The 24,474-nt window shown below is 36.0% G+C and overlaps 1 protein-coding gene across 3 annotated transcripts in view; it reads left to right on the top strand.

Annotated features, from left to right (window-relative positions):
* Nucleotides 1-18: 18 nt before the first annotated feature.
* LOC112050133 (peripheral plasma membrane protein CASK) overlaps nucleotides 19-24,474 on the top strand; it is a 387,449-nt gene continuing 362,993 nt past the window's right edge. For all 3 annotated transcript variants that reach the window (XM_052883735.1, XM_052883736.1, XM_052883737.1), the window contains exons 1-10: nucleotides 19-160; nucleotides 2,901-3,013; nucleotides 4,309-4,414; nucleotides 5,118-5,195; nucleotides 6,659-6,840; nucleotides 11,089-11,264; nucleotides 11,916-12,038; nucleotides 12,608-12,782; nucleotides 13,605-13,726; nucleotides 14,348-14,542. In XM_052883735.1, coding sequence (XP_052739695.1) covers nucleotides 102-160; nucleotides 2,901-3,013; nucleotides 4,309-4,414; nucleotides 5,118-5,195; nucleotides 6,659-6,840; nucleotides 11,089-11,264; nucleotides 11,916-12,038; nucleotides 12,608-12,782; nucleotides 13,605-13,726; nucleotides 14,348-14,542 — 1,329 coding nt within the window. In that variant the 5' untranslated portion in view covers nucleotides 19-101. The remainder of the gene's footprint in view (nucleotides 161-2,900; nucleotides 3,014-4,308; nucleotides 4,415-5,117; nucleotides 5,196-6,658; nucleotides 6,841-11,088; nucleotides 11,265-11,915; nucleotides 12,039-12,607; nucleotides 12,783-13,604; nucleotides 13,727-14,347; nucleotides 14,543-24,474) is intronic.

Below are 24,474 nucleotides of genomic sequence, written 5' to 3' on the forward strand. Positions count from 1 at the left end.
TTTGCCCTGGGCGTAACCTTAGAAATTTCGTGTTGAAGGCGAGACGAATATGAAATTTTTGGCTTATTTCTGAGATATAGTGGTGTATATTCGTGATAAAAATGGCTGAGGACGAGGTGCTGTTTGACGACGTGTATGAACTTTGCGAAATTATCGGCAAGTAAGTATAAAACAGTAGTTTTAATACATGACTGGTTCCTATTATTTATTTAGAACTACATCAGCTGATTACAATCAGAAGTACACACCAAAATTTCTACACAATGTATGTTTACCTTTTGTGTAGATAATTCTTATAAGAATCCATTACTTTCGAATTTAAAAATAAATTAAAAGTTTCAAATATTAATTAAAAGTATTATTTTCTTGTACATACCAACTGCAATTTAATTCATATATTTTTAATACATTTTTTTAATACATTAGTGTTTAATGCTTTAACTATGAGCTAACCTAGTTGTCTAAGATGGAGGCATGGTAAACTGAAATTGGCTTAAGTATTATATTTTTTAGGTCCACAAACTTGATTTCTAAACAACATTCTATACAATTAATAAATAGTCAGTCATCTTAACAATAGTGTAATATTCAGCATTTTATCACAATAGGTGCACTAAATATTGGAATTTCATTTAATAAATACCTGATTCTTTTTTTTTAATCATCATAAAAGTATTCTCTCTGTTATTGTAAAGTAATGTTGATAAAAAGTCATACATTAAACTCGAAATAAAGAGGATATCAAACATGTCCAGTAAATGCTGAATGGATAGTCAAGCAATACAATATGAACATTATTTACGGTAAACTAAGAAAATTAGATACAGGAAAGCAAACTTTATTATCATAATGTGTGTGCATAGCTGATAATAACAATACTATAATTCTAATACATCTAAAAAGACTATACAATAATTCTAATATGTCTGAAAAGACAATACAATAATTTTTACATCTGAGATATCATATATCAAAATACTCAAGTTCATGAAAATTTATCTACGTACACACAACTTAATTTATTTCGTGCTGTACAAAGTACTAAAAAGTGCGACTAAACTACCAAAAATTAGGCCTAGTTCGGACTACTTTCGTATTTTAGTCAAGTACTAATGATTATTGGGTGGTAAATACAAAAATTGTTCATACTTGATTAAAATACTCAAATAGTATAGCCTAGCCTATATGCCTATAGCCTAGTATGTTAATGTTAAACTGTATATGTTACTTTCTTGAAATTTATCATAACTGTCTTCTTGGCTCAATTGATAAGCCTATGTCTTATTATCAATAAGGTTTTAAGTAAGAGACCTCAGTCGGGCTATGAAATATTGAGCAATTTGTCAAGAAATTAGATTTTTTAAGAAATTCTAAATAACAGCTTGTGTCAGAACTTTGTGGTATTACAACCACATGCCTTGGTTCCATTCTTTAACATATTAACAGCTAATAGTGACTATTACAGAGTTAGTATCACCTCAGACCCAGTGGCATGCACTAGCTTTTCAACTAGGGTAGGCACTATACTCAAAAACTGTACAAAAAGAAGAATTCCTTTTCCATACTCCTTGTAATGAGTTCTTAGGGTAGGCGTTCCATTTTTGCATTGATGAAGTGCAGGCTACTGCTCAGACCACCAACTTGCATTGAAACAGTGTTGTGAGTCTATGTTACATATTACCTGTCATGAGAGAGGCCAGGCTCTATGAATGGCCTTTTAAATAGGCTGACAGGCTGAAAATAGTGCTAGGTGTTACAGAAATGAATTTAGAATAAGTTTCAAGTAAGTAAGAATCAGAATAGCAGTGATAGCCCAGTGGATATGACCTCTGCCTCAGATTCTGGAGGGTGTAGTTTTGAATCTAGTTCGGGGCGTGCACCTCCAATTTTTCAGTTATGAGCATTTTAAGAAATTAAATAACCTCAAATGGTGACTGAAAAACATTGTGAGGAAACCTGCATATTTTCTGAATTCCCTGTTTAAAGTCTGTCCGCATTGAGGCATCATGGTTGGACTATTAGCCTAACCTCATTCTGAGAGGAGATTCGTGCTCAGCAGTGAGCTGAATATGATAATGATGATGTAAGAATTATTAGAAGACCTAGAACCTATGATTATTTTATAATATTTATAATATTATAGACTACGGAAAGTATATACTAGAAATAGAAATACTTTATAGACTTACAATACTTGTAGGAAATCTTCAGATACAGATACATTGTTTTTAGAAGTTTTCTTAGTACTTTTATCTTAGTTATGCTAATTAAGAGGGTAGGTAAAAAATATGGATATTTTAAGCGCCTAGCTACTATAGTTAATACATTTACTAATTGCAACTGTTAATAGTGTAAAACTATGATAACAGAACAAAAAACAAAGATATTCTTGTTCAAATAGAATTCAATTAAGATAAACTAGTTCAATAAAGTACTACTATTCAATGAGGATGTCAACAAGTCAGACGGGCAAACAATCTAAAACTCTGTGCTGGATATCATTGGAAAGAGAGTGACTATCTAATGGAAAATGTTAAACGAGGTCTATGCCAAAAACCACAATGATTTATAAGATACCTGGCTATGCATTATAGTTTCAACCACATAGATCCCATTTTTATGCAAATGTCAGGATAAGTAGCACATACTATTTCAGACTATTTGACAGACACATTTGTGTAACTATGACACTCACAAAAAACATGGCTTTCTAGTAGTTAAAGAATTTTCAAAATTGGCTTAGTATCCTCTAAAATACTAAATTCTTTACCGCTTTATAACATTAGTATGGATATGAGTTAGAACAATATTGATTGTTATAAAGAAGTTATGCATTTACTATGTAAGTTTTAATTTGTGTAGTCAATTGAAAATAAAATATTGTATATCTGTACTTTCAGAGGGCCATTTAGTTTGGTCCGTCGCTGCGTCCACAGGCAGACTGGCCAACAGTTTGCTGTGAAAATTGTGGATGTTGCCCGCTTCACAGCAAGCCCTGGCTTGAGCACTGCAGGTAAGAATGTTTATTGAGCTATATAGAAAAATGAGTGATCATGTATATATGTATACTGTATACATTTACAATTTATAGTTTGTGGTTTTATACCACCAAGCAGTCCATTCCAGTCCGGATAGTATCATAAACATCTGATAGTGATTGATCCAACACATTTGTGACAGCATGGCGATTCTAAACTAAGAATCCCTTCTTATAAAGTCAGAGTCTGGTATTATATTTACTGCTTTCGTCCCAGCTGTAAATCAGCTTTGTATGCTCTTTGTTTATGAAGAATTTAAAGCAATATGAGCTGGAACCTTTTTCTTAGTTAAGCCACATATCGCAGGAAATATTATTCTCAAATATTTGTGGCATAATGTAGCAATAAATTTTTTTTTTACTAACTGACTTCAAAAAGGAGGAGGTTCTCAATTCAATCGGTATTTTTGTTTTTTTTCTTTCTTTCCTTCTTTACATTTACTATGGGTTAATCAAATAGGCTAATATAGATTATAACTGTAATTGTTATACAAGTATGTAATTAAAATTACAATGATATTGAACTCCACTAACTTTATAGATCTGCATCTTGTCACTACACTACACTATGCAGTACATTAATAATATTATATGTTTGATATAAGTATTACCCTTCTATGTAAATTGTAAGGCTTCACAACATTACTAATATGCAGAATAACTTATCAATACATGACCTTTGATAAAAAAATAACTTCATAAGGGATTAATCACATATGTATAACTAATTTCTTCGTTGGTCCAGTGGTTAGGTCCACGCTACGCTACCTCGTTCTACTTTGGACTTTGGTGTACAGGCAGCTTTATCCTGATCCCGAATATTATTCCGACCATATCTTTTTTTTTTCGTAAACTTAGAAGTTTGCACAACTTCATTAGACTGTGGATATAATTATATGGTTTAAATTTCAACGTGATACATCCACACATTGCCGAAATAAAGGGTCTTGACAGACAGACAACAAAGTGATCTTATAAGGGTTCCGTATTTTTCTTTTTGAAGAACGAAACCTTAAATAAAATCTTTTTAACAAAAAAATGCAACTGACTTCAAAATTACAAAAATAAAGTAAAAAGTGAAAAAGCACTGTGTTTGCACTATTTTTGTGATTCTGAAGTCACAAATCACAAAAATTCTGAACCGAGAACGACCAAACATTAAAAAGAAATATAAGTGTATTGAGAACCCCCTTCTTTTTTTGAAGTCGGTTAAAAAATATTTAGTTTACTGAAACATGTATTGTGGCTGAAGAACAATCTCTCTGTTACAGATTTGAAACGCGAGGCAACAATATGTCACATGTTGAAACATCCTCACATTGTGGAGCTTCTGGAGACCTACAGCTCTGAGGGGATGCTGTACATGGTGTTTGAGTAGTGAGTTTCCTTTTAATTAACTTCCAATTAAATTAATTAAAAAATCAATAAGACAGAAGTCAATGACACCTTTATGTCGCCCGTCCGACAAAAATATAGACTAAAGAGCTCCGCTCGGAGTTTTTTTCTCTGCCACTTGATGGACCCGGCACCCGCACGGTGAATTCATGGACTGCTAAGATATTCGTTTCTCTACTAAATGATTAATCATGCCTATAGTTTAGGTTAGTAGCTAAGGTAAGTTAAAGTTTTTGTGACCAGAGCTCGTCCGGAAAACTACTACCGCCATGCTTATTTCTGCCGCTAAGCAGCATTGTGTGTTCTGGTCTGAAGGGCATGGTTGCCGGTTTAATTACAGGCAAATAGGGCTTACAGGTAAACACCTAGGTATGCCTGAGGTTGATGGAGTCAAGGCGGTACTTTGTAAAACATGTTCCTTGGATGGTCTGTGAAGTCTGTCTTGCTCTGTTTGTAGACTGTTCTCTTGACATCAGGGCATGTAAATAAGTCACACATCAGTTCCCTTTTTACCAATGCTTCGAAAAGCTAAAAATGTATAGGAATGACATTCCTTATTATAGGTCACATGATCAACCTTAATCGGCTATGTCATTACCAAACATTTTAAAGATCTTAACTGGGTTACATACAATAAAATGAAATATTTGCAAGTGCTTATCTTCTGTATGTTTTTTCTTTCCAGCATGGATGGCTCTGACCTATGTTTCGAAGTGGTCCGCCGGGCTACAGCTGGCTTTGTCTACAGTGAAGCGGTTGCATGGTATGTGTTTGTATACTACATATCTAAAGTAAAGAATGATAATTAATAAAGCAAAAAAACGGCTTGGTTTAGTGTCACATAGAAACCAACAGAGGTTTGGGTAGAATAAAACTTGCCTTTTCCAAATCAGCCCATTGCCATCTTAGACTTCATCATCACTTAACTTCATCACCCATAGCATATGTACAGGACTGACCTTGAGGACCCGCATTTAAGCATCGTGGTGTGTAAAAGTTCCATATCCTTTCTCTTATAAAGAGGGAGGCCTGGCGCTGTAATGAGTAGAATAGTAGACGTTAAAATAGGCTGAAAATGATGATGTTGTTATGGTTGATAAGAGCTTCTCAAGAGCAACGAAATGATACAAACAAAACGTCATTTAAATAAACAAAGTGCCAGGAACGTGAAAGAAATATCAACGACATTGCCAGTACATTTACTGATTTACGTACAACTTACTTACACGTATTCACGTACAACAAGTCGGATGTGTTTTATTGTGTCATTATTTTCTTCTTTACTCACGCTCGACTTTGGGAGTTAGTTGGTGTATGCGTTACAAAAAGTATAATCGGGCGAGGTTTTTAATATACATGCCATCTAAAGGCATAGTGAAAACCTTTTTGTAATTTTAAACTACCAGTAGAGGGCGTTACTAGAAAACTATGAAACAATCCCTCTTTGTACACTCCAAAATTGCGATGCAGTTATGCCTGAGGCTCATAGATGGCGCTTTGTTTTTTATTTTTGAAATGAGTTTTACTTCAGTTGTATAGTCTGAAACTATAGAGAAATTAGATATCGATAAGCATCGCACCCAAAATCTGCAGCAAAATAGTCCGTCGTTTCTTGAAGGCGACGAGGTAAACTCACACATCGAAAACATTTAACACCAATAGATATAGGTATTTTGTGTCCTTACACTACACATTTATATATCTCATTCGGAATACCCACATGTATAGTTTTTACACAGGCTAATTAACACATCGCTTAGACTCGTTACAAAGAATATTCGATCATTAGATCGATGTTTTGCTGTTCCGGCTGAAGAATCGATTCTTTTTAGATATGTTTTTATTACAAAAAAAAATCCAAAATTCATTTATTTCAAGTAGGCTCAGTATACAAACACTTTTGATCAGTTGACTATTTGTAAAGATTCTACCACTGGTTCTGAAGGCAGATTCTGCTGAGAAGAAACCGGCAAGAAACTCAACAGTTGGTCTTTTAAAAAAATCACTCATTACTCATCAAGCGTGGAAGCTGATCCAACGGCCTCCAAGCAACTTTGATATATAATTACAAAATTGATATTATAACAAAGTTAAAAATACTTACTTAAATGAAACGATACTTCATCATATACATTGTTCTTATACGTTGACAGGGTAACATCTAGCGAGTCAGAACCTTTTGTAATTGATCTGAGTCTAAAACACGGTGTTTTTTTTACATTGAAGCCATTACATGCGTCAAATCCTGGAGGCGCTCCGCTACTGCCATGAGAACGACATCGTGCACCGGGACGTGCGCCCACATTGCGTACTGCTCGCCGGCCGCGACAACTGCGCGCCGGTCAAACTCGGCGGCTTCGGAGTGGCCGCGCAGCTGCCGACGCCCACTGCGCACAGAGCTCCGCCTGGTGAGGAAACCTTTAGCTGACGAGGCTCTGGTTGAGCTGGTTGGCCATACGCTAACTACCACTAACTGATAAAGACCTTATAATGCGACACAAAAGATTAGAAAATAAATGAGGGCGCTGTTGTCACTTAGCGTCGTTCTTATGGCAACCCTGTGTTCTGTCATCCACTTAGGACTACAATTACCTTGATACTTGATAGTATTGATATTTTGTTCTATACCTAGGTAATAATTATGTTCTAATAAATAAGATGATCGAATGAAAATAATATTAATATAAATGAATTAATAAATATGTTAGTAAAATACTTGAATCACTATCCCCAAAGTAAGCATACCTAATATAATATTCAATTTAAAAGAAATTGTAAATTTCACCTAAATAAATGATATCTATTATAATTCGTCTGGTAATTATCCGAATTTCCACTATGATTTTGATAATTTGATAAAATTATCAATAATAGTTTTTTAGTATTTATGTTGCCACATAGCGAGTTTATTAGTTGCATTTTTATTAACATCTACTTTTTATGTCACACTATAAGTTGAATAAATTACCTATTACAATTTTGAACTATACACCAAAATATACACAATATATATTGCTGGCTAAAACCTTTTAGTCTGTTGGAGAAATGATTGTGTTACTTAAACTGAAGCTTTAGCGTCCTTCTAGCGTGTTAATTGTTAAAGATATATAATTGACCTTATTAATAGATTAAAATAAAGTTGAAATTTCATTAACATGACCAAAAATGCGATGCCACCATCAGGCTGCCAGTCCACCGTAGCGGAGCGAGGCAGCGGAGCCGAGAATCTTTTGAAATTTTATAATCTTATTTATTTATAATTTAAAATTTCATATAAAACCGGTAAACGGAGCGGGGTTAAATAAATTAAATTTAACATATTTTATTTATTTAACATAGTCTGCAAATCTGCTCCGCATTAGTCCGTTTATCCGTTTCGCTTTAGTGGACAGGCAGCCTAAGTGTAATTGTATTTCCAGGACAGTATTTTGATGGTAATAAACACTATGTTGGATGGATGCACTTTGAAAAATAATACACTCTCTGCTTTTATGTTAAGATATATTCGTAAATGTGTAAATAATGTATGAAATTATTCTTAATTTAAACAATACTTGTCTGCTGATTGTCTGTCAGTTAATTAGCTTTGACAATTTTGCTGATAGAGTGTTAATTGTATACAGAGTTGGTGATGGACAATCGACCTCTAGTGGGTCCTATGGGCCAAGCATATCTGAAATCAGATGAGTATGGTAAGACTTCCGTGCGAAGCAAATTGTGCCCTAACTGCATGGAAATAATGTGGAAATTTCATTTGGCACACGTCTCACTCATCTTCACAGACCAGGTGTCTCATAAAACAGACATGTTTAGTTTAACTCACGTTACAAGCTAAGTGCAAATTAATAAGACATGCTTCATTGCAACATAAACTGTTTTTGAGTAAATGATATGCCAAAATACTTTGGGTTTAGGTTATAAATGACTTGGGCACCAACTTTTAAAACAACCTTTACATTTAGTGGGAAGGAAAGAATATTAGTTAAGATACGAAACAGACTTTACACCAAGAAGGTCATGGGTTTGAATGATTGACATCCAATTTGACAGTGTCAAACTAATACCAATCATTGTCATACCTACATACTAATAACACAGTCTTTCGGACTAATTTAAGGAGAATGTCTCAATTAGTAGTATTAAGACTAAGCTCCCTTAATGTAGGATGCTAACTTCGCTTTTGGTTTTCTTTACCTTTTTATTTGTATTTTGTAGATTACTCTAAAAAAAATTTATATTTTGTGTGTGTTTTGACGTACCCAATGTGAGCAATTTGTGTTTCCATCAAGCACAATTACTTAGGGATGTATATTAGCTATTTTTTAATAATGTAGGTTGTTTTGTGAACTAATAAAAAAAAGAATGGGAATATTGGGTATTCAAAACATTTGGAAAGTATTCAGTAATAGATTTGTCAAAGACATTTTTGAAAAAGACAAGATTTGTTTATATGCCATAAAGTATTGTTCCATGAAATGACTATCAGAGACTTTGCTATAGTACATAATATAAGTTGCAATGTGGCATGTCAGATTTGCCCCAATCCTAATACACATGTAAAATGCATTAGCACTATATCACAATAACACTGTGTTCGTGAAAAAGTTTTATGTAACCTCTGTTAAAATTAAATATTTAAACTTGTTAAATCCATTATATATCTAACTCGCATTTCGTAATAGCAATATATACCAACAGCTTAATATAAACGTATAGTTAAAATAGTACAGCAATTACTAAAACATAAATGAGGTTTAACGTAGTTCTCTAAGCTTTAGAAACAGCCGAAGATTCAGCTAAAAAGACATTGAAATATCTGCCATTTTGATTTTTCATTTCAAATAACATCTTGTTTGAATACAAAAAATAGTGGTGAGAGACAAAATCTTCTAAAGTTGACATTTTTGCCGTAAATTTTCTAGCTCTACTTCGCTTTTAAAAAAATATATTAAAGTGAATATCTGAAGTAAACATGGATAAGGTCATACAAGAGAAAAAAAAATTAAAATGGCAGGCAATAGCGAAGCCTGTTAATTAAAAAATTCAATGTCAGTTAGAATAGTTTAGTTATTGCGAGTTAGCTCTAAAATAAATATTGTCACTGTTTTGCAGTCATTGGCTTTTTTAATGCAAAATTGATAAACATAACAAATAAACCAATAAATTAGTGTTAAGGTTTGACGAGTAGAAGTTAAATGCTAAGTAAAATGTATTGTTATAAGTTATTATGTGAATGTCCGCCATTTTTATTGCTAATTTGCCTTGGGAGTAAAATAACTAGCGATCCATACAAGATTTATTATTAAGTAGTAGACAGCTCTTCGGAACAGAGCTTGTTTGGCAATTCACTACCGCCATGCTAGTTTCTGAAGCCAAGCAGCATTGCTATAATATGCTGAAGAATATGGTTGCCGGTAAAACAGTATTGCTATGATCCGGTTTTAACGATATGATTGCCGGTAAAACAGTATTGCTATGATCTGGCCTTAAAGATATGGTTGCCGGTATAATTACAAGCACACGAGGCTTAAAAAGTACGCTTCTAGTCGATCGGCTTAGTGCAGTCCAATGTAGGACGTCATCCTAGCATGCCCTGCGAAATATTGCGGGAACATGAAATTTTCAAATGATTAATTGAGTAGTGAAGCCGTAACAAATAATCAAAGTCACTACATTTATATAGTAATCGTTGTCTAAAATAAAAATACGTAAAATAGCCTAATTTGATTAAAGTGTGTATAAATTACTTACTCGTATGTAGCTTGTAAGAAAAGTGGTCTATAAATCTAACCGTTTATGAAAATATGAGCTAACTTTGGCGCTGTTTTAAGTACAGCTTTACCACGTAATGAAAAAAAATATTGCGATGAATTGAGAACATTTTCCGTATATAAAATTGGTTACTCCAAGAAAAGGGGAAGGTTCTGAATTCGTTTTGTTTTTTTTTGTAGCACAAGCTTTAAAAATTGTAGGCGAGGAAAGTGCAAAAACAATTCTTATTGCAATAGTAATAAGTGTAATCATGTAAATACCACTGCTTCCTTTAACCGTGTTAGCGGAATCGGAGGAATAACTACTCACTTTTTATTTTATCATTTATCTTAAGGATTTCCATAAAAGCACTAATATAATGTAAAAAAAAATATAGATTCCGATTTAAATACAAATAATTAAAAAAATATATGAAATAGAATATTAAATTTATCTTTTATCGTATTGCAATGATCTGTATAATTATATTTATATTATTATTAAACAAATATTTTTTAAAGTTTATTCATATAAAATACGCACTTTCTATGTAAGGACGTGTGAATTTCAAAACAATAGGACACTATTCTTTGTTAACTCGCACCACAGACTATTTATAAATAACATGAATAGTTTAAAAAACTAAAAAACACGCTTGATACCCATATCACAGGAGTGCATTTCAAGCAGCCAGTCCGCGATATAGGATATGTAATGACGCCTTTAGCTAGGCATGTATTGTCATCAGCACTCAGAGCGTGTGCAAAATTTTCTTACATACATAGTAACAAGTGAAGCTAATATAAGCGTGTTTAAATCGGTCATGTATAAGTAAACTCCAATAGTTATATGATTAAAAAAATAGTATTTTCTGAATAAATAATGTAATATTTTTGTGTCCATAGGGCGTATTGGTACCCCCCATTACATGGCTCCGGAGGTGGTATCGAGTCAACTGTATGGGAAGCCTGTAGATGTCTGGGCTGCTGGAATACTATTGCACGTGCTACTTGTGGGATATTTGCCCTTCACTGGGACAAGGGAGCGATTGTTTGAGGCTATTTGTCGTGGGAGACTACATGTAAGTCGCTTTTACACTAGCTACTTAAAATTTTTTTAACCTATTGCTTAGCTTTTATCGCGTGCTTTGAGCGCAGCGACCGAATCCAGAAATTGCGTTACGAAAATAAACCTAACACCCAAGCCGTGCATCAAGTTAGCATATTCCGACGTTATCATATCGATTTAACTAGACAAGTGGTGTGAGACTAAAGGGCAAAACTTATTAAACCAGAGTTCGATTCCAGCTCTTAAATATATTATTTATTTAATTATTATAAAAAATGCTATGCAATAGCAGCAGTCCCCGAGTGCCACACGTATTTTAGTAGGCCTATGATGCTCACTGTATCTGTATCTTGACACGAAAGAGACAAATGTCGACCAAATGGAATTTAAAATATCGCGATAGTCGAGATGTCTTTATTCTGCCACTATTGGTCGACAATATGTCTTTTTCTGTTCACGAGATGTCGATGATGTCTCATAAGCATTTGTTTGTTCCGTCGACTATGTGATACTATAAAAAAAAGATATACGGTTTAAAAAGTTGTCCTGTCTATATCTTGTAAAATGTAGAAATAGTTTTACTTAGAAAAAAAAAATATAGTTTTTAAAACCATGTTTTTAATAAAAATACAATTTAATGTTACATTGTTTTTATATATCATAGTTCGATGCACCTCTATGGGAAGATATCAGCGATGCAGCTAAAGATCTCGTGCAACGAATGTTGACCGTGGATCATACACAGAGAATTAATATACAAGAAGTCCTCAACCACCGATGGATCAGGGTAAGTTGTTTTTTCAGTAGAATTCAAGAAATCTCAAATCAAATCAGGTAAAAGCAGAAATGAGCGAGTGAAAATAATAATTCTTAAAAAAAATTTAGTATCGTATACTAGACAGGGAGTATAAACAAGTCATAACCGTTTTAAGTCAAAAGATATAATATTCTTATAAGGGGGTAGTCTGAACAAAACACGACGACGTTCGTCTATTGTCGGAACGACGTACGAATCATCAGTCGGTGCAGTTCAGTTTTGTTACACAGGGTTTTTTCAGCGTCAATAGAGCTATTAGAAAGACCTTTAAATATAGTCCAATATTCAATAAAATCCTAAATTCTGAGCAAACTCAACCTTAAAGATCAAGATTAAGGTTGAATTTGTAAATGCGACTACTTGAATTGAGTGCCAAGAAGTTGTGATTGGCACTTATTGAGTGGGGACCTTTTTTGGTCGCTGATTGTGCATCCACTTTTTGATAGATGATCGATGTCCAAAATGCACAATATTGTTGACAATTTTAAACAACAAAATTGAACTATTTTAGTTATCTTAATAATACAATACAATTTTAGGACCGCGACAAGCAGAACAGAATCCACTTATCCAACACAGTCGAGGAGTTGAAGAAGTTCAACAGCCGGCGGCGACTGCGTGCTGCGACCCTCGCGGCTGCGTCTATAGATGATGAGGAAGAAGACGAACAACCAGCTCGACGGCTGGTGCTGATGGAAGAAGCTAATGCTGCCGGTAAGGAAAACTCATAGATCAGCGTTTCCCAACCTTTTTCAGCCAAATCCAGCACAGTTTTCACGGACCTCCTTAAAAAAATAAACAGTCAAAAAAATCCGATTAGGTATTTATTTTAGTTATTTTAGATACAAAACAGATAACTGTTTACTACGAAAAATATGATAAAAGTTCAAGTTGTAGTAAGCAGTAAGATCCTTGTTGAAAGGTCAGACCCTCTCAATATTCAAATTAGCATTTCAAATACGAGACATTAGCAATTATGTATGGCCCAGAGATGACAGAGATAAGATGACCCCCACACATATACTCGCAGACCCCCAGGGGTCTGTGGACCAGGGGAAACGATGGTTTAGATGACTCAGCTGCCCCTATAGATGACGAGGAAGAAACAAATAACAAGCGTATAGTACGACATAAAAGAGTAGAAGTTATTTTTATTAACTAAGGCAACAGTAATAAAAACAGCTGGTTAGTAACAACTTTTAATAACCTCGTTATTAATACAAGTTGGGAGGAGGGTAGTTTATCAAAAGCTGTTACTAACCAGATGTTTTTTTTACTGTTGATTAATTATTAGTTATACAACTCAACAGCCACATTGAACTACAAATTGCGTGGTACATTATGTCGTTCCGACGCTCCGATATTTTTATTTCTTTGTAACTCAGTTAGCTACCAGATTCGAGAATTTTCGTTAATAAAAAAGTTCATCGAGATGAGAAACTTAACTTGATAGTAATCAGTTGTACAAAATATTCTACGCATCCCTGACTAATTTTACGTAGGGGTAAAAAATATTTACATGTTTTTTTGTTCCAGCTGTGAATCTCATCGTAGAGTCCCTTGATGATGTAGCGGTGCTGCAGGATGGACCTGGCTTCATGGATCCTGACTTATTCCACAGCGTGCTCGATGACCTGCAATTAAGATCTCTTTTAGAGGTAAGCATATATAAACATATAGTAAATGTGTATAAAAGTGTACGCATGTTTATAAGATTATGCTTCAACTGAAGTATAACAAAATACTTCTATAATCCAATGGGTAGAGATTGAAAGGACCTCTTGTATTTGAGGAAAACCATTGTTTAACTTCGTTCCAAAAAACCTAGTGTTTTCAAAAATAAAAAAACAAGTGCCATCTATGAACCTCAGACATAACTGCATCGCAACAGGATCGTAAAGCATACAATAAGAGATTGTTTCGAAGTTCTTTGTGAACGATATTGATAGCTTGAACTGTACAGTTTTTTCTAATGATTTTGATTGAAATTTCGATTAGCTGCAGCCGGATTTATATTTGTCTGACGTGTCGTGTAGTGACGCATCAGAACAGAATGTTCGACTGTTTAGTACGTTTTGTATGCGACACATCAGAAGCATTCACATCTCACAACACATGCACACATAAGTTGCCATACAAAATGTGTGATACTTCAAAATCTCAAAAACAAACTAAAAAGCGAAAAATAACATCGTCTGTGCTACCTTCTGATCACTTTTCCCCTTTATAATATTAGTGTTATGTGATGTGATAGTATGATATCTTTGTTTCTCCGTTAGGTGTACGACCGTATAGCGTGCACGGTGGTGGTGACGAGCGGGCGCGCGCCGGCCGCCGAGGGCCGGTCTCGGGCGCGCGCCGCGCTGGAGGCGGCGGCCCGTCTCCGCTCCGGGTCCACGCCGGGCGCCGCCGCGCCGGCCACCGCCACCGCTATACACGACCTGCGCCGCGTGCTGGCCGTGCCACATGTCAAGGTTAGTTGTATATTAATTAAATTAAAATTAAATAAATTCGTTTTATATTGTGTGTGAATGTGACGCACTATAACCACTTACAAAGGTCCGTCCGTGCGTCACAGACAAGTAGCGTGGCAGGCACTCACAGACACCGTCTATTCACACTGCCCAGCAGGTAGCTATAGACACAGAGTTCAAGTTTCATTTCAGACTCTACAGACATGAACCGCACAGACAAAATATTCTTTCCACGAACACTGGCCGGGCGCTGCCCGTGTCTGTCAACGTCTGCGCGGCCGCGTTATGATAGATATAAATACTTTGTCTGCCACGGCACGTGTCTGTAGATATAAACGGACCTTAACGGATGGTGGAAAAATGCTCGAAGGCTTTCAATCTACAATCTACAATGCACCTCCTCAATGGTTCTGTGCATACATGGAATTTCGAAGATGAAGATGATTTCATAAGTCTGCTTTAATTTTAAGTTCACGCGATGCGGTCGATTGTAACGTAATTGAACCTCATAAAAATTTTCGTCTACTCTTGTCACTATTATTTTAGCACAGGTTCTCTCAAGAAAGAGAACAATTTATGAATTGACTTTGTAAAGGAAAGAGAGTCTGTAGATATGGACTGTAATATATGATTTACTATGGGGCAGAGGGCAGAGAATTACACAAGAATCGAACGCACGTGTTGAATTCTGAGCTCCCTGATGAAGTCAAATGATATCGCACTGACTAAACGCGCGGCAAACTTCCTTCCGCGACGGTGTTGCCAGACGCAAATCGTTGGCCAGTTGTATATCCGTGACTTATTATTCGATTGGTAGGGACTTCAGGCTTTTATATAATTTAGGCCTTACCTCTTCCTAAAATATATGAAAACCTGAAGTACGACATTCTCGTCTATTGTGCGACGCGTTCCACTGAAATTCTTACATTCAATTTCTTCCCATTCGCTTCTATCATTTGTCAAATTATCATCATACTTCTTTAATGCACATAATATCCTCTTTCATATATTGCAACCACCTCCTTGTGTCCTTCCATTTGCAAGTTCGACATTACTCTGGTAATACGACTTTCATCCTTCCACATTTCATGCCCATACTATATACATAGCTAACCTTTAACTCCTCAACTTTTCTGTCACTAAGCGCCCTTTCAGACTTCCTCTTATATACTCATTCCTTATCTTAACCATTCTTGTCGCATCAAACATCCATCTCAAGAAACGCTTTCGTTCGTATGCATTCTTCTACTGTTCGTCCCTTTTACCGCTCAACATTCTGTACAAAAGTTGAACACCAAACTAAATTATTCGACTTCAACGCTACACAATTTGTACAAGTCTTAAAATTCGCCCTCGGCGCGCGCTAAACTAACAATATTATTATTATTAATGACTGCCACTCGTTTGGCCGTCATAATTTATCCTTACAAAGTTGGAAAGTGTCAACCCTCTTTAATTTAAGGACCAGTTTGCGCCGCGGCCCCGAATATCTGCCGCTTGTTATTGTGTTTCACACAAAAGATTATTGCGTAACTATTATTACGGAGATGATTCAATTTTCAATCTCTGGATGTTTGAATGAGGAATGGGACATCTTTATCAGTATTTTATAGCGTTTTGATTTCCTCGATCCTATGTGACATATCTCGTAAAGAAACCAAGACGTGTGCATACATTTTGTATACATTTCAGACGCTACAAGTTTTTGGTAAAACTGAATTTAACGGATGAAGTCGCGGACATCCGCTTACATCTTAGATTACATCATCACTTACCATCACTATTCATATCTTATACTATCCAATTCAAATTCAAAATTCATTTATTTTAATCAGGCTTATTATACAAGCACTTTTGAAACGTCATGATTTTATGGTGGTAAGTGAAGTCGTAAACTTAAAATTAAAGTTACGAGGGTTCCAAACAAAGCAATAGATTTTAATGCATTTTTCAGAAATAGATGAGTGATTTATGAGAAAAGTTTGTGTGTCTAAAAAGTACATACATAATATACTCGTATAGTAGAGAAAATATACTCGTATCAGATATTTAAAAAGCGGCGTGTCGTACGTTTCATCCGCAGCGGCAGCGGACGACGAACGCCGGGTGATATCTTGTAGTATGGTCTAACCATAATATTAGTATCTACGAGTACATAGCACCTGTGCTGTTTTACGGCCACTCTCAGTTCCATACACAAACGCACCATACTGTAAAATGTAGTCCACCTTACTATTACAACCAAAGCCATAGAATATATTCCAGGTAAAGTGAAACTAGTTCTGCACGGTTTAAAATTTTCCCCGTTTATGCACATTTTGTTAAGAAGATACGGAAAGAGGCATAAACTTTACATTTTGGGAGGGTGCGCCTGTCACATGTCGCGACGTATTTCACCGGCAGGTAGAGCATGATTTAAAGTGGAGGAAACAAGTTTTTAACATATCCAAAGTAACAAACGACGACGTGCATTTTGAAAATAAATATTACTTTTATTTACTACTGTTTTGTCAAGTAGGACTGTGTTTATAAGGGCTGTGTTATTATTGATGGGTAACAAAAGGCGTGAATTGTATACCACACAAATAGGTACATTATATAGTTGAATACTAATGTTTTCCAAGGATCATTGCTAATATAATGTTCTTTATTATTTTTTTATTTAGGTATTTATCTGACTGACAAATAACCCGCTTACTTTATCGTAGACAGGGGCCGATCCGGCATTTTCGACACTCTAGGCAAAGATAAATTTGCCGCCTTTTTACAAACACCAAAACACTCTTTTTTATAACTCACTATAAGTAAAAATACTAAACTAGTTAATAGAAATAAAATAAGTCAATTTTGTCGCATTTAATTTTTGCCGCCCCTCATTTTTGCCGCTCTGAGCATATGCCTTGCTTGCCCAGAGCCACGCCACTTACTCAATGAGTACATGACCACTAAATGTAAAGTCTACTAATCTAATCGTCTATGTTTGCCTTAATAAAAAGCATTTTAGATTCATACACATATAAATCTCAAAAGCATACGCGAAATACATTTAAAGTTACATTAAAATGTACTATAACAAAAATTTAATAGGAGCTGGAAACACGTATTTTCACTTTTTGATAACGTCAGCGTATAACCCCTAACCACGATGGCTCATTAATCAGTCTAATGACTGCTAACTGCGTGCTTTTATCATTTTGGCTCGCACCTAAATGGGGTGGTTGTTCAGCGTCCAGTTTTGCGTACAGGCCGTTTGAGATAATGATCTAAACGTGCTATGTAATACGTTAAAAGTGTTATTGCTTCCTAATGATAATAATTCCTCTATGATGCCTTATTTTTGACGCCGGTGTGATTCCGCTATTTTGTACTCGTCGGTGTAACATTTGCCTATAAAAAGCTTTATTAGAACTTTATTTCTAAGGGATGGCAAAAAAAACTGTCACTAACAACGAAATTGCCATGGAAATGAGCAATGTCACATTACTGTAACTTTACAGAATACAAGGGAAGCTTACAAGTGACCCTGTATCTTTCAGGTCTCTTGGTGGGTCAAATGACCCAATAATTTTTGCCTGTGGTGTATGTTGTGTTGGTACACTAATGCATTGTCTACTTCCTTACTCTGATAGTTTAATAGGACATATGACTGTAGATAGATTAGACGACGATGTTTTTATGTGCTCTCTGAAACACGCGGGAGTACTTAAACCGCCGGCTTCTGAATTCCACTCTGGAAGTAAAACCCAATAACTTGCTTTTGTTCGCCTGACCCGGGAGTCGAATCTTGGTCCCCATTGTCCGTAGCCGAACTATGGAACCACGAGACACTTAATGAAACTGTAATGATAATGAACTTTTATCAGTAAATACTACTACTACAGTGCCTTAATATTTTTCAAAAATAACCACCTACGTGGCGTATATTTTATCATGCACAAGTTTGTTCACAAACACAGGTTCTCTGTTCCTATTTCTATTTCTATTTATTGTCCTATTGAACGAACAATTAACGGTGTCTAGCTAAATCTACGTCCGTAAAGTTGAATTGTGAATTGGAAGCGTCGCGTCGGTAACTTTGCGAAGCCGTATTCAGCCAGGTTATGTTTATTTGAACTGAAAACTGTGTTTAATTTTGTGCCGCTTCGAGACCTTTATTAACTTTAATCATAATTCTTCGTTAACGACTTCGCGAATATAACAAGGGCCTGTGATAGCTAGACATACCTCAATTTATGAACGCTGATATTTTTTTCAGCTCATTCTTCTATAGCTTGGCAAGTTCGTTGATGACACTCTCATGATATGCGGGGCGACGGGAGGGGAAAGGGTAGTGCCCCCCTTCTCGGCCCGCGCAGACCATCGGGAGTGTTACGAACGAATTTGCCAAGCTCTACCATAGGTATAAATATTAGTTATAATGTAATTTTAGGCCTTAGTTTAGATTATAAAGTTTTGTGGGCTGTGTTCGTGGCGACACTCGATCTGTGGTTTGAAAGGTCACGTAGCATTATATTGAGTTGGGGCTTTTTTCTGGGTTATGCTAAACGTAGCAGGGTATTGTCCTGGGTGTACCTATTACAGATATTGTGATATGTGGCATAATGTTGAAATAAACGCATTTTTCTTCCTTTTCTTTATTTCTAAGTAGCCAATTATACAGTTTGAACCGTGATGGCTATGGAAGGTAGCAATTTCATGGGTCCATGATTCCCAATAGATAATTAGTAGGTCTGGCTATCGCAGTCTCTTCGTCCAGTATGTAAAGGAGAAGTAGGTATTATTTTCGATTCTATGTTGCGTTGGCGCTTGGATTCGTCATTTTTTTGCTGATAATAGCAAAACAAATCCATTGTCCTTCAGTTCACAATAAACTTCCCTAAAGTGACGCCTGCATCTATTCGGTAATTAAAAACGATCAAATGCACACACAGTATTGAGTTTTCACTGTCGTGGCGGCGCATTTCAGTCGGCGCGCACAAATTAAAATGTCACGTCACAAATTGTTTTTTAGGGAATACGTGTTTCACATGTCGTATTCGCCTTTGGTGTAGGGTTGTCAACTTTTGTTTGGCGAAACATAAATTAACGTAATAATCCTACTAATATTATAAACGAGAAAGCTTGTATGGATGTTTGGTTGTATGTTTGGATGTATGTTTGGATGTTTGGATGTTTGTTACTCTTTAACGCCGCTGCTACTAAAGCGATTTGGCTGAAATTTGGAATGGAAATAGATTTTACTCTGGATTGACACATAGTCTACTTTTTATCCCGAAAAAAACCATGGTTTCCCGAGATTTGCGAAAAGTGATGATTTTGATGATATGAATGTTTGTTACTCTTTCAAGCCTCGACTAATGAACCGAATTTGCTGAAATTTGTTATTGAGATATATTACAGTCTGGATTAACACATAGGCTACTTTTTATCCCGGAAAAATCCATGGTTCCCGAGGGATTTGTGAAAAACTAAATTCCTCGCGGACGAAGTCGCGGGCCTTCGCTAGTATGATATAAAATACCGGACAAGCGTGAGTCGGACTTCGTTTACCGATGTTTCTGTAATTTGTAGCTAACATATTTATAAATTAACAAAAATGTTGTCTTTATTTACAACAAATGTTTTTGGCGGCCTACGTGGCGCAGCGGTATGCGCGGTGGATTTACAAGACGGAGGTCCTGGCTTCAATCCCCGGCTGGGCCGATTGAGGTTTTCTTAATTGGTTCAGGTCTGGCTGGTGGAGTCTTTCGGCTATGTCTAGTTACCACCATACCGGCAAAGACGTACCGCCAAGCGATTTAGCGTTCCGGTACGATGTCGTGAAGAAACCGAAAGGGGTGTGAATTTTCATCCTCCTAACAAGTTAGCCCTATTTCATCTTAGATTTCATCATCGCTTACCATCAGGTGGGATTGTAATCAGAGGCTAACTTGTAAAAAATAAAAACCCATAGTTTTTTTTCATACACCTACTTGTAGTAAAATCGGTATAACTTACCACATTCTAGGACAACCTTCCACGTATACCGAGGCGTGAAACTATTGTGGAATAAGGACGAAAACATGATCATTCTTGCAATATCACGGGGAATTTATTTTTGATTTGTTGTTCCCATGCGATCAGTCGGCTGACTATGAGGAGAGGTGTTGTAGGATAATTTGGCGATAAGAAGCAACATTCCCCAGTGGGAGAAGCTCTAAGTCATATGTGCGTTTTAATCAAATATTTGCCATCTATATATCACGTCTGTATATTATGACTGTATAGAGCCGTGATAGCCCAGTTGATATGACTTTGGCCTTCGATTCGAAGGGCGTAGGTTTGAATCCGGTTCGGAGCATGCACCTCTAACTTTTCAGTTAATAAGGAAGCTAAAACTGTATGAATTTTCATCTAATTGCGATAAGATTTTTAATGGATTTTGAAATTTTATAATCCCATTTATTTTGCAAATATGCAGACAATCTTTGCTTTTTATGTATAAATTAGTTAACATTGACCTTACATACCCGAATGTATCATAAAAATCAATATATTCAAACCTAGTCATCATCCCCATTATCACGTGTTTCAAACGATGAAGGAAAAACATCGTGAGGAAACCTGCATACCTGAGAATTTTCCGCATTGGGCCAGCGTGCTGGATTATTTGTCTAATCCATTCTGAGCGGAGACTCGAACTCAACAGTGAGCCGAACATGGGTCGTCAATCATGAATGATGATATCACAGGGATTTAGTCATTGTATGCAGTTGAAGTCACGGACGACCGCAAGTCATTAACAAAGTGACGAAAAAAATTCAAAGGGCCGACGGCTGTGACGGTGAATTTTTTTCACGTCCCCAAGGGGACTTTTCTGGATTAAATGCATAATCCTGACCGTGCGTTTCATTAATCCTACTAATTACTGTTGACGTGGAAGTTTTTCTAAACTCTTTTTTTTATTATATTTTCATAAAAGGTGGGCTTTTTCTGGATAAAATTACGGATTTAGATTTTAGACGTCAGATTAAAATGTGTGTGATGAAAATATTAGTGTTAGTGTTTGCAGAGATTTTATTTTACGTTCCGTAGGTCAGATTTAAGCTGAAATAAATTTGGCCTTTTTCCGAATTAGAAGTAAGGTATTTATGTTTTGCGTTTGTACCTATAGGATCTCTAAGATAATGTCTGAGATAAATAACTTTTAAGAGTTATTATAACAGTTTACTTAAAAAGTTAAAGACACTTATAAAGTTTAAGAGTGTCCTCAAAGGCTTGGCACGTGTTTGGAGAAAATAAATTTTATACTTTTTGTTAAGTTACTTCCCATAGCCACCATAATCCAAAGTCCATAGACGTGTGCCGTTTTTACCCATACTATCATAGGCTCTCCCTATAACTATGTATATGTAATGTTAAAGGTTAATTCAATGAAACTCGAGGTACCCGGGTATAACTTTTTTTTTATTCAAGACTAGCTGACGCCGCACGGTTTTACCCGCGTAGCTCCCGTTCCTGTAGGAAAACGGGGATAATATAGCCTATAGCCTTCCTCGGTAAATGGTCTATCTAACACTGAAATATTTTTTCAAATCGGACCAGTAGTTTCTGAGATTAGCGCGTTCAATCAAACAAACTTTTCAGCGTTATATATTAGTATACAGTATAGATATAGATAGACTTGCGTATGACCGTGATCTCCTGCCGCAACCTCAATGACAAAGCACTGTATCTAAAATACATCAACTTTGAAGTAATTGCAGCTCTTTATTCATAGGCCTCTACTATTGGTTAGAAACTATTGATATTCTCAGGATATTTTACACTTATAAAAAAATAATGACTGTACATGTAAATTACGTGCGAGGACCTCATTTTTCAGCGTTATTACAAAGCATTGTGACTTTAGATACAGTGTTTTGTAATACTGTCTACGGCGTATGGTCTAAGATGGGACACGCTTGTCTATACGAGTATTTTCTAAGCTATGGCACGCTTGCCCAAAGAACTCGTATTCACTACTATTACGCAAGTTTTTTCAACATTAATTTGTAATCTATGTTTTACTGTATATAGGTACCTGGTACATCTAGGTCTACAGAACACAGAGTGATGTTACCTCATCACTATTATCTATACTAATATTATAAATCTAAAGAGTTTGTTTGTTTGTTTGTTTGATTGAACGCGCTAATCTCAGGAACTATTGGTCCGATTTGAAAAATACTTTCAGTGGTAGATAGTCCATTTATCGAGGAAGGCTATAGGCTATATATTATCTCCGTATTCCTACAGGAACGGGAACCACGCGGGTGAAACCGCGCGGCGTCAGCTAGTCTAATATAAAGCGTATACCTACTTGGCCTCCGTGGCGCAGTGGTATGCGCGGTGGATTTACAAGACGGAGGTCCTGGGTTCGATCCCCGGCTGGGCAGATTGAGATTTTCTTAATTTGTCCAGGTCTGGCTGGTGGGAGGCTTCGGCCGTGGCTAGTTACCACCCTACCGGCAAAGACGTACCGCCAAGCGATTTAGCGTTCCGGTACGATGCCGTGTAGAAACCGAAAGGGGTGTGGATTTTCATCCTCTTCCTAACAAGTTAGCCCGCTTCCATCTTAGACTGCATCATCACTTACCATCAGGTGAGATTGTAGTCAAGGGCTAACTTGTAAAGAATAAAAAAAAAAAAAAATTATTACACCTAAACACCCATCATAGTACAGGCGAAACATTTTCTCGACACAGCGACAAAACTAGAAAAGTGTGTTATAAAAGTTAAGAAGCATTACCTCCCCGATGTACCTAAGCCTAACTGTATTCCCGATGATAAATGTGTTACACGCGACGTGTCTACTGCCAAGTTGATTATAGTTGATTAACTGAATAATATCAACCAGGTCGCGGTAAATTCAATTTTTAAACTTTCCATTTTCCACCTGTAGTCGAGTAATGGAGTTGTGTGCTCGGCTTAACGTATACGACGCTTAAACCCCTATCACACAAGAAGCGGTTCAGTTCTGTGTGAGCGGAAGCGATTTTATTTTATTTAATTAAAATTTTGAAAAAAAAAAATAACATTTATAAAATTTTCGGCAACACAGTCAAATATTTATTAATAACCATACTGCGTTTCAAAGTTTTAGCTTTGTGTATATGATATTAATGGCGCTCGCCACGGACAAAATGAATGTAGTGAACCATGGAGGTGGGGTGTCATTTAATAGACATTGGTGCGTCCGTTACAAGTATGCTCCTTGAAAATTTTCCGACGAGGAGGGTGTAATTTTATAATGTTGGCTTTATAAAATTACAGCCTCCTCGTCGTCGTTGGTTGGCTTATTTAAAATCATCAACATTATCATTGGGTGCCTTCCAAATGAAGGTCATGATTGTGTGTAGAAAAATTTTCCGGTCTTTTGCAAAAGTTTCAACCTGTCTGTAGGTTAACTTGGTCTAAGTACTCTTTGACATCCTCTTTCTTCGCTGTCTTCCTGGAGCACGTTTTCCGGGTATATTACCTTCTAAGATCCCTTTTGCAGATGCCCAAAGAATGCGATTTTTCTCGTCATGGTGATTGTCATGAGGCTAAGATCCTTTATTTAAAATAAAAAAATTCAAAGCTAAGAGCTGATTTTTGCAGTATCAATCAAGAAAGAAATATAAACTGGAAAGCTGTATTGTGTAAGCTGTATAAAATTAATCAAATGTAACCTTGTTGGTTAATTATCAGGGGGCATATTTGTAATTTTTTTATAAATTAAATTAATAGGTTAATTTAAAATAAAAATAATTAAAATTATTTTTTATATTTATTATTTTTCATCCCCTAATTTCCAAGGCACTGGGAACCGCTACGGGTACGCTAGTATAAAATAATCCGCCGCCGCGTTGCACGCTGTCCGTGTGAAGCAGCCTTAAAGGCACGGTGCGCTTAATGAAATTTCAGGAGGA

Source organism: Bicyclus anynana, chromosome 10 (genome assembly GCF_947172395.1).
Source record: "Bicyclus anynana chromosome 10, ilBicAnyn1.1, whole genome shotgun sequence".
Classification (NCBI taxonomy): domain Eukaryota; kingdom Metazoa; phylum Arthropoda; class Insecta; order Lepidoptera; family Nymphalidae; genus Bicyclus; species Bicyclus anynana.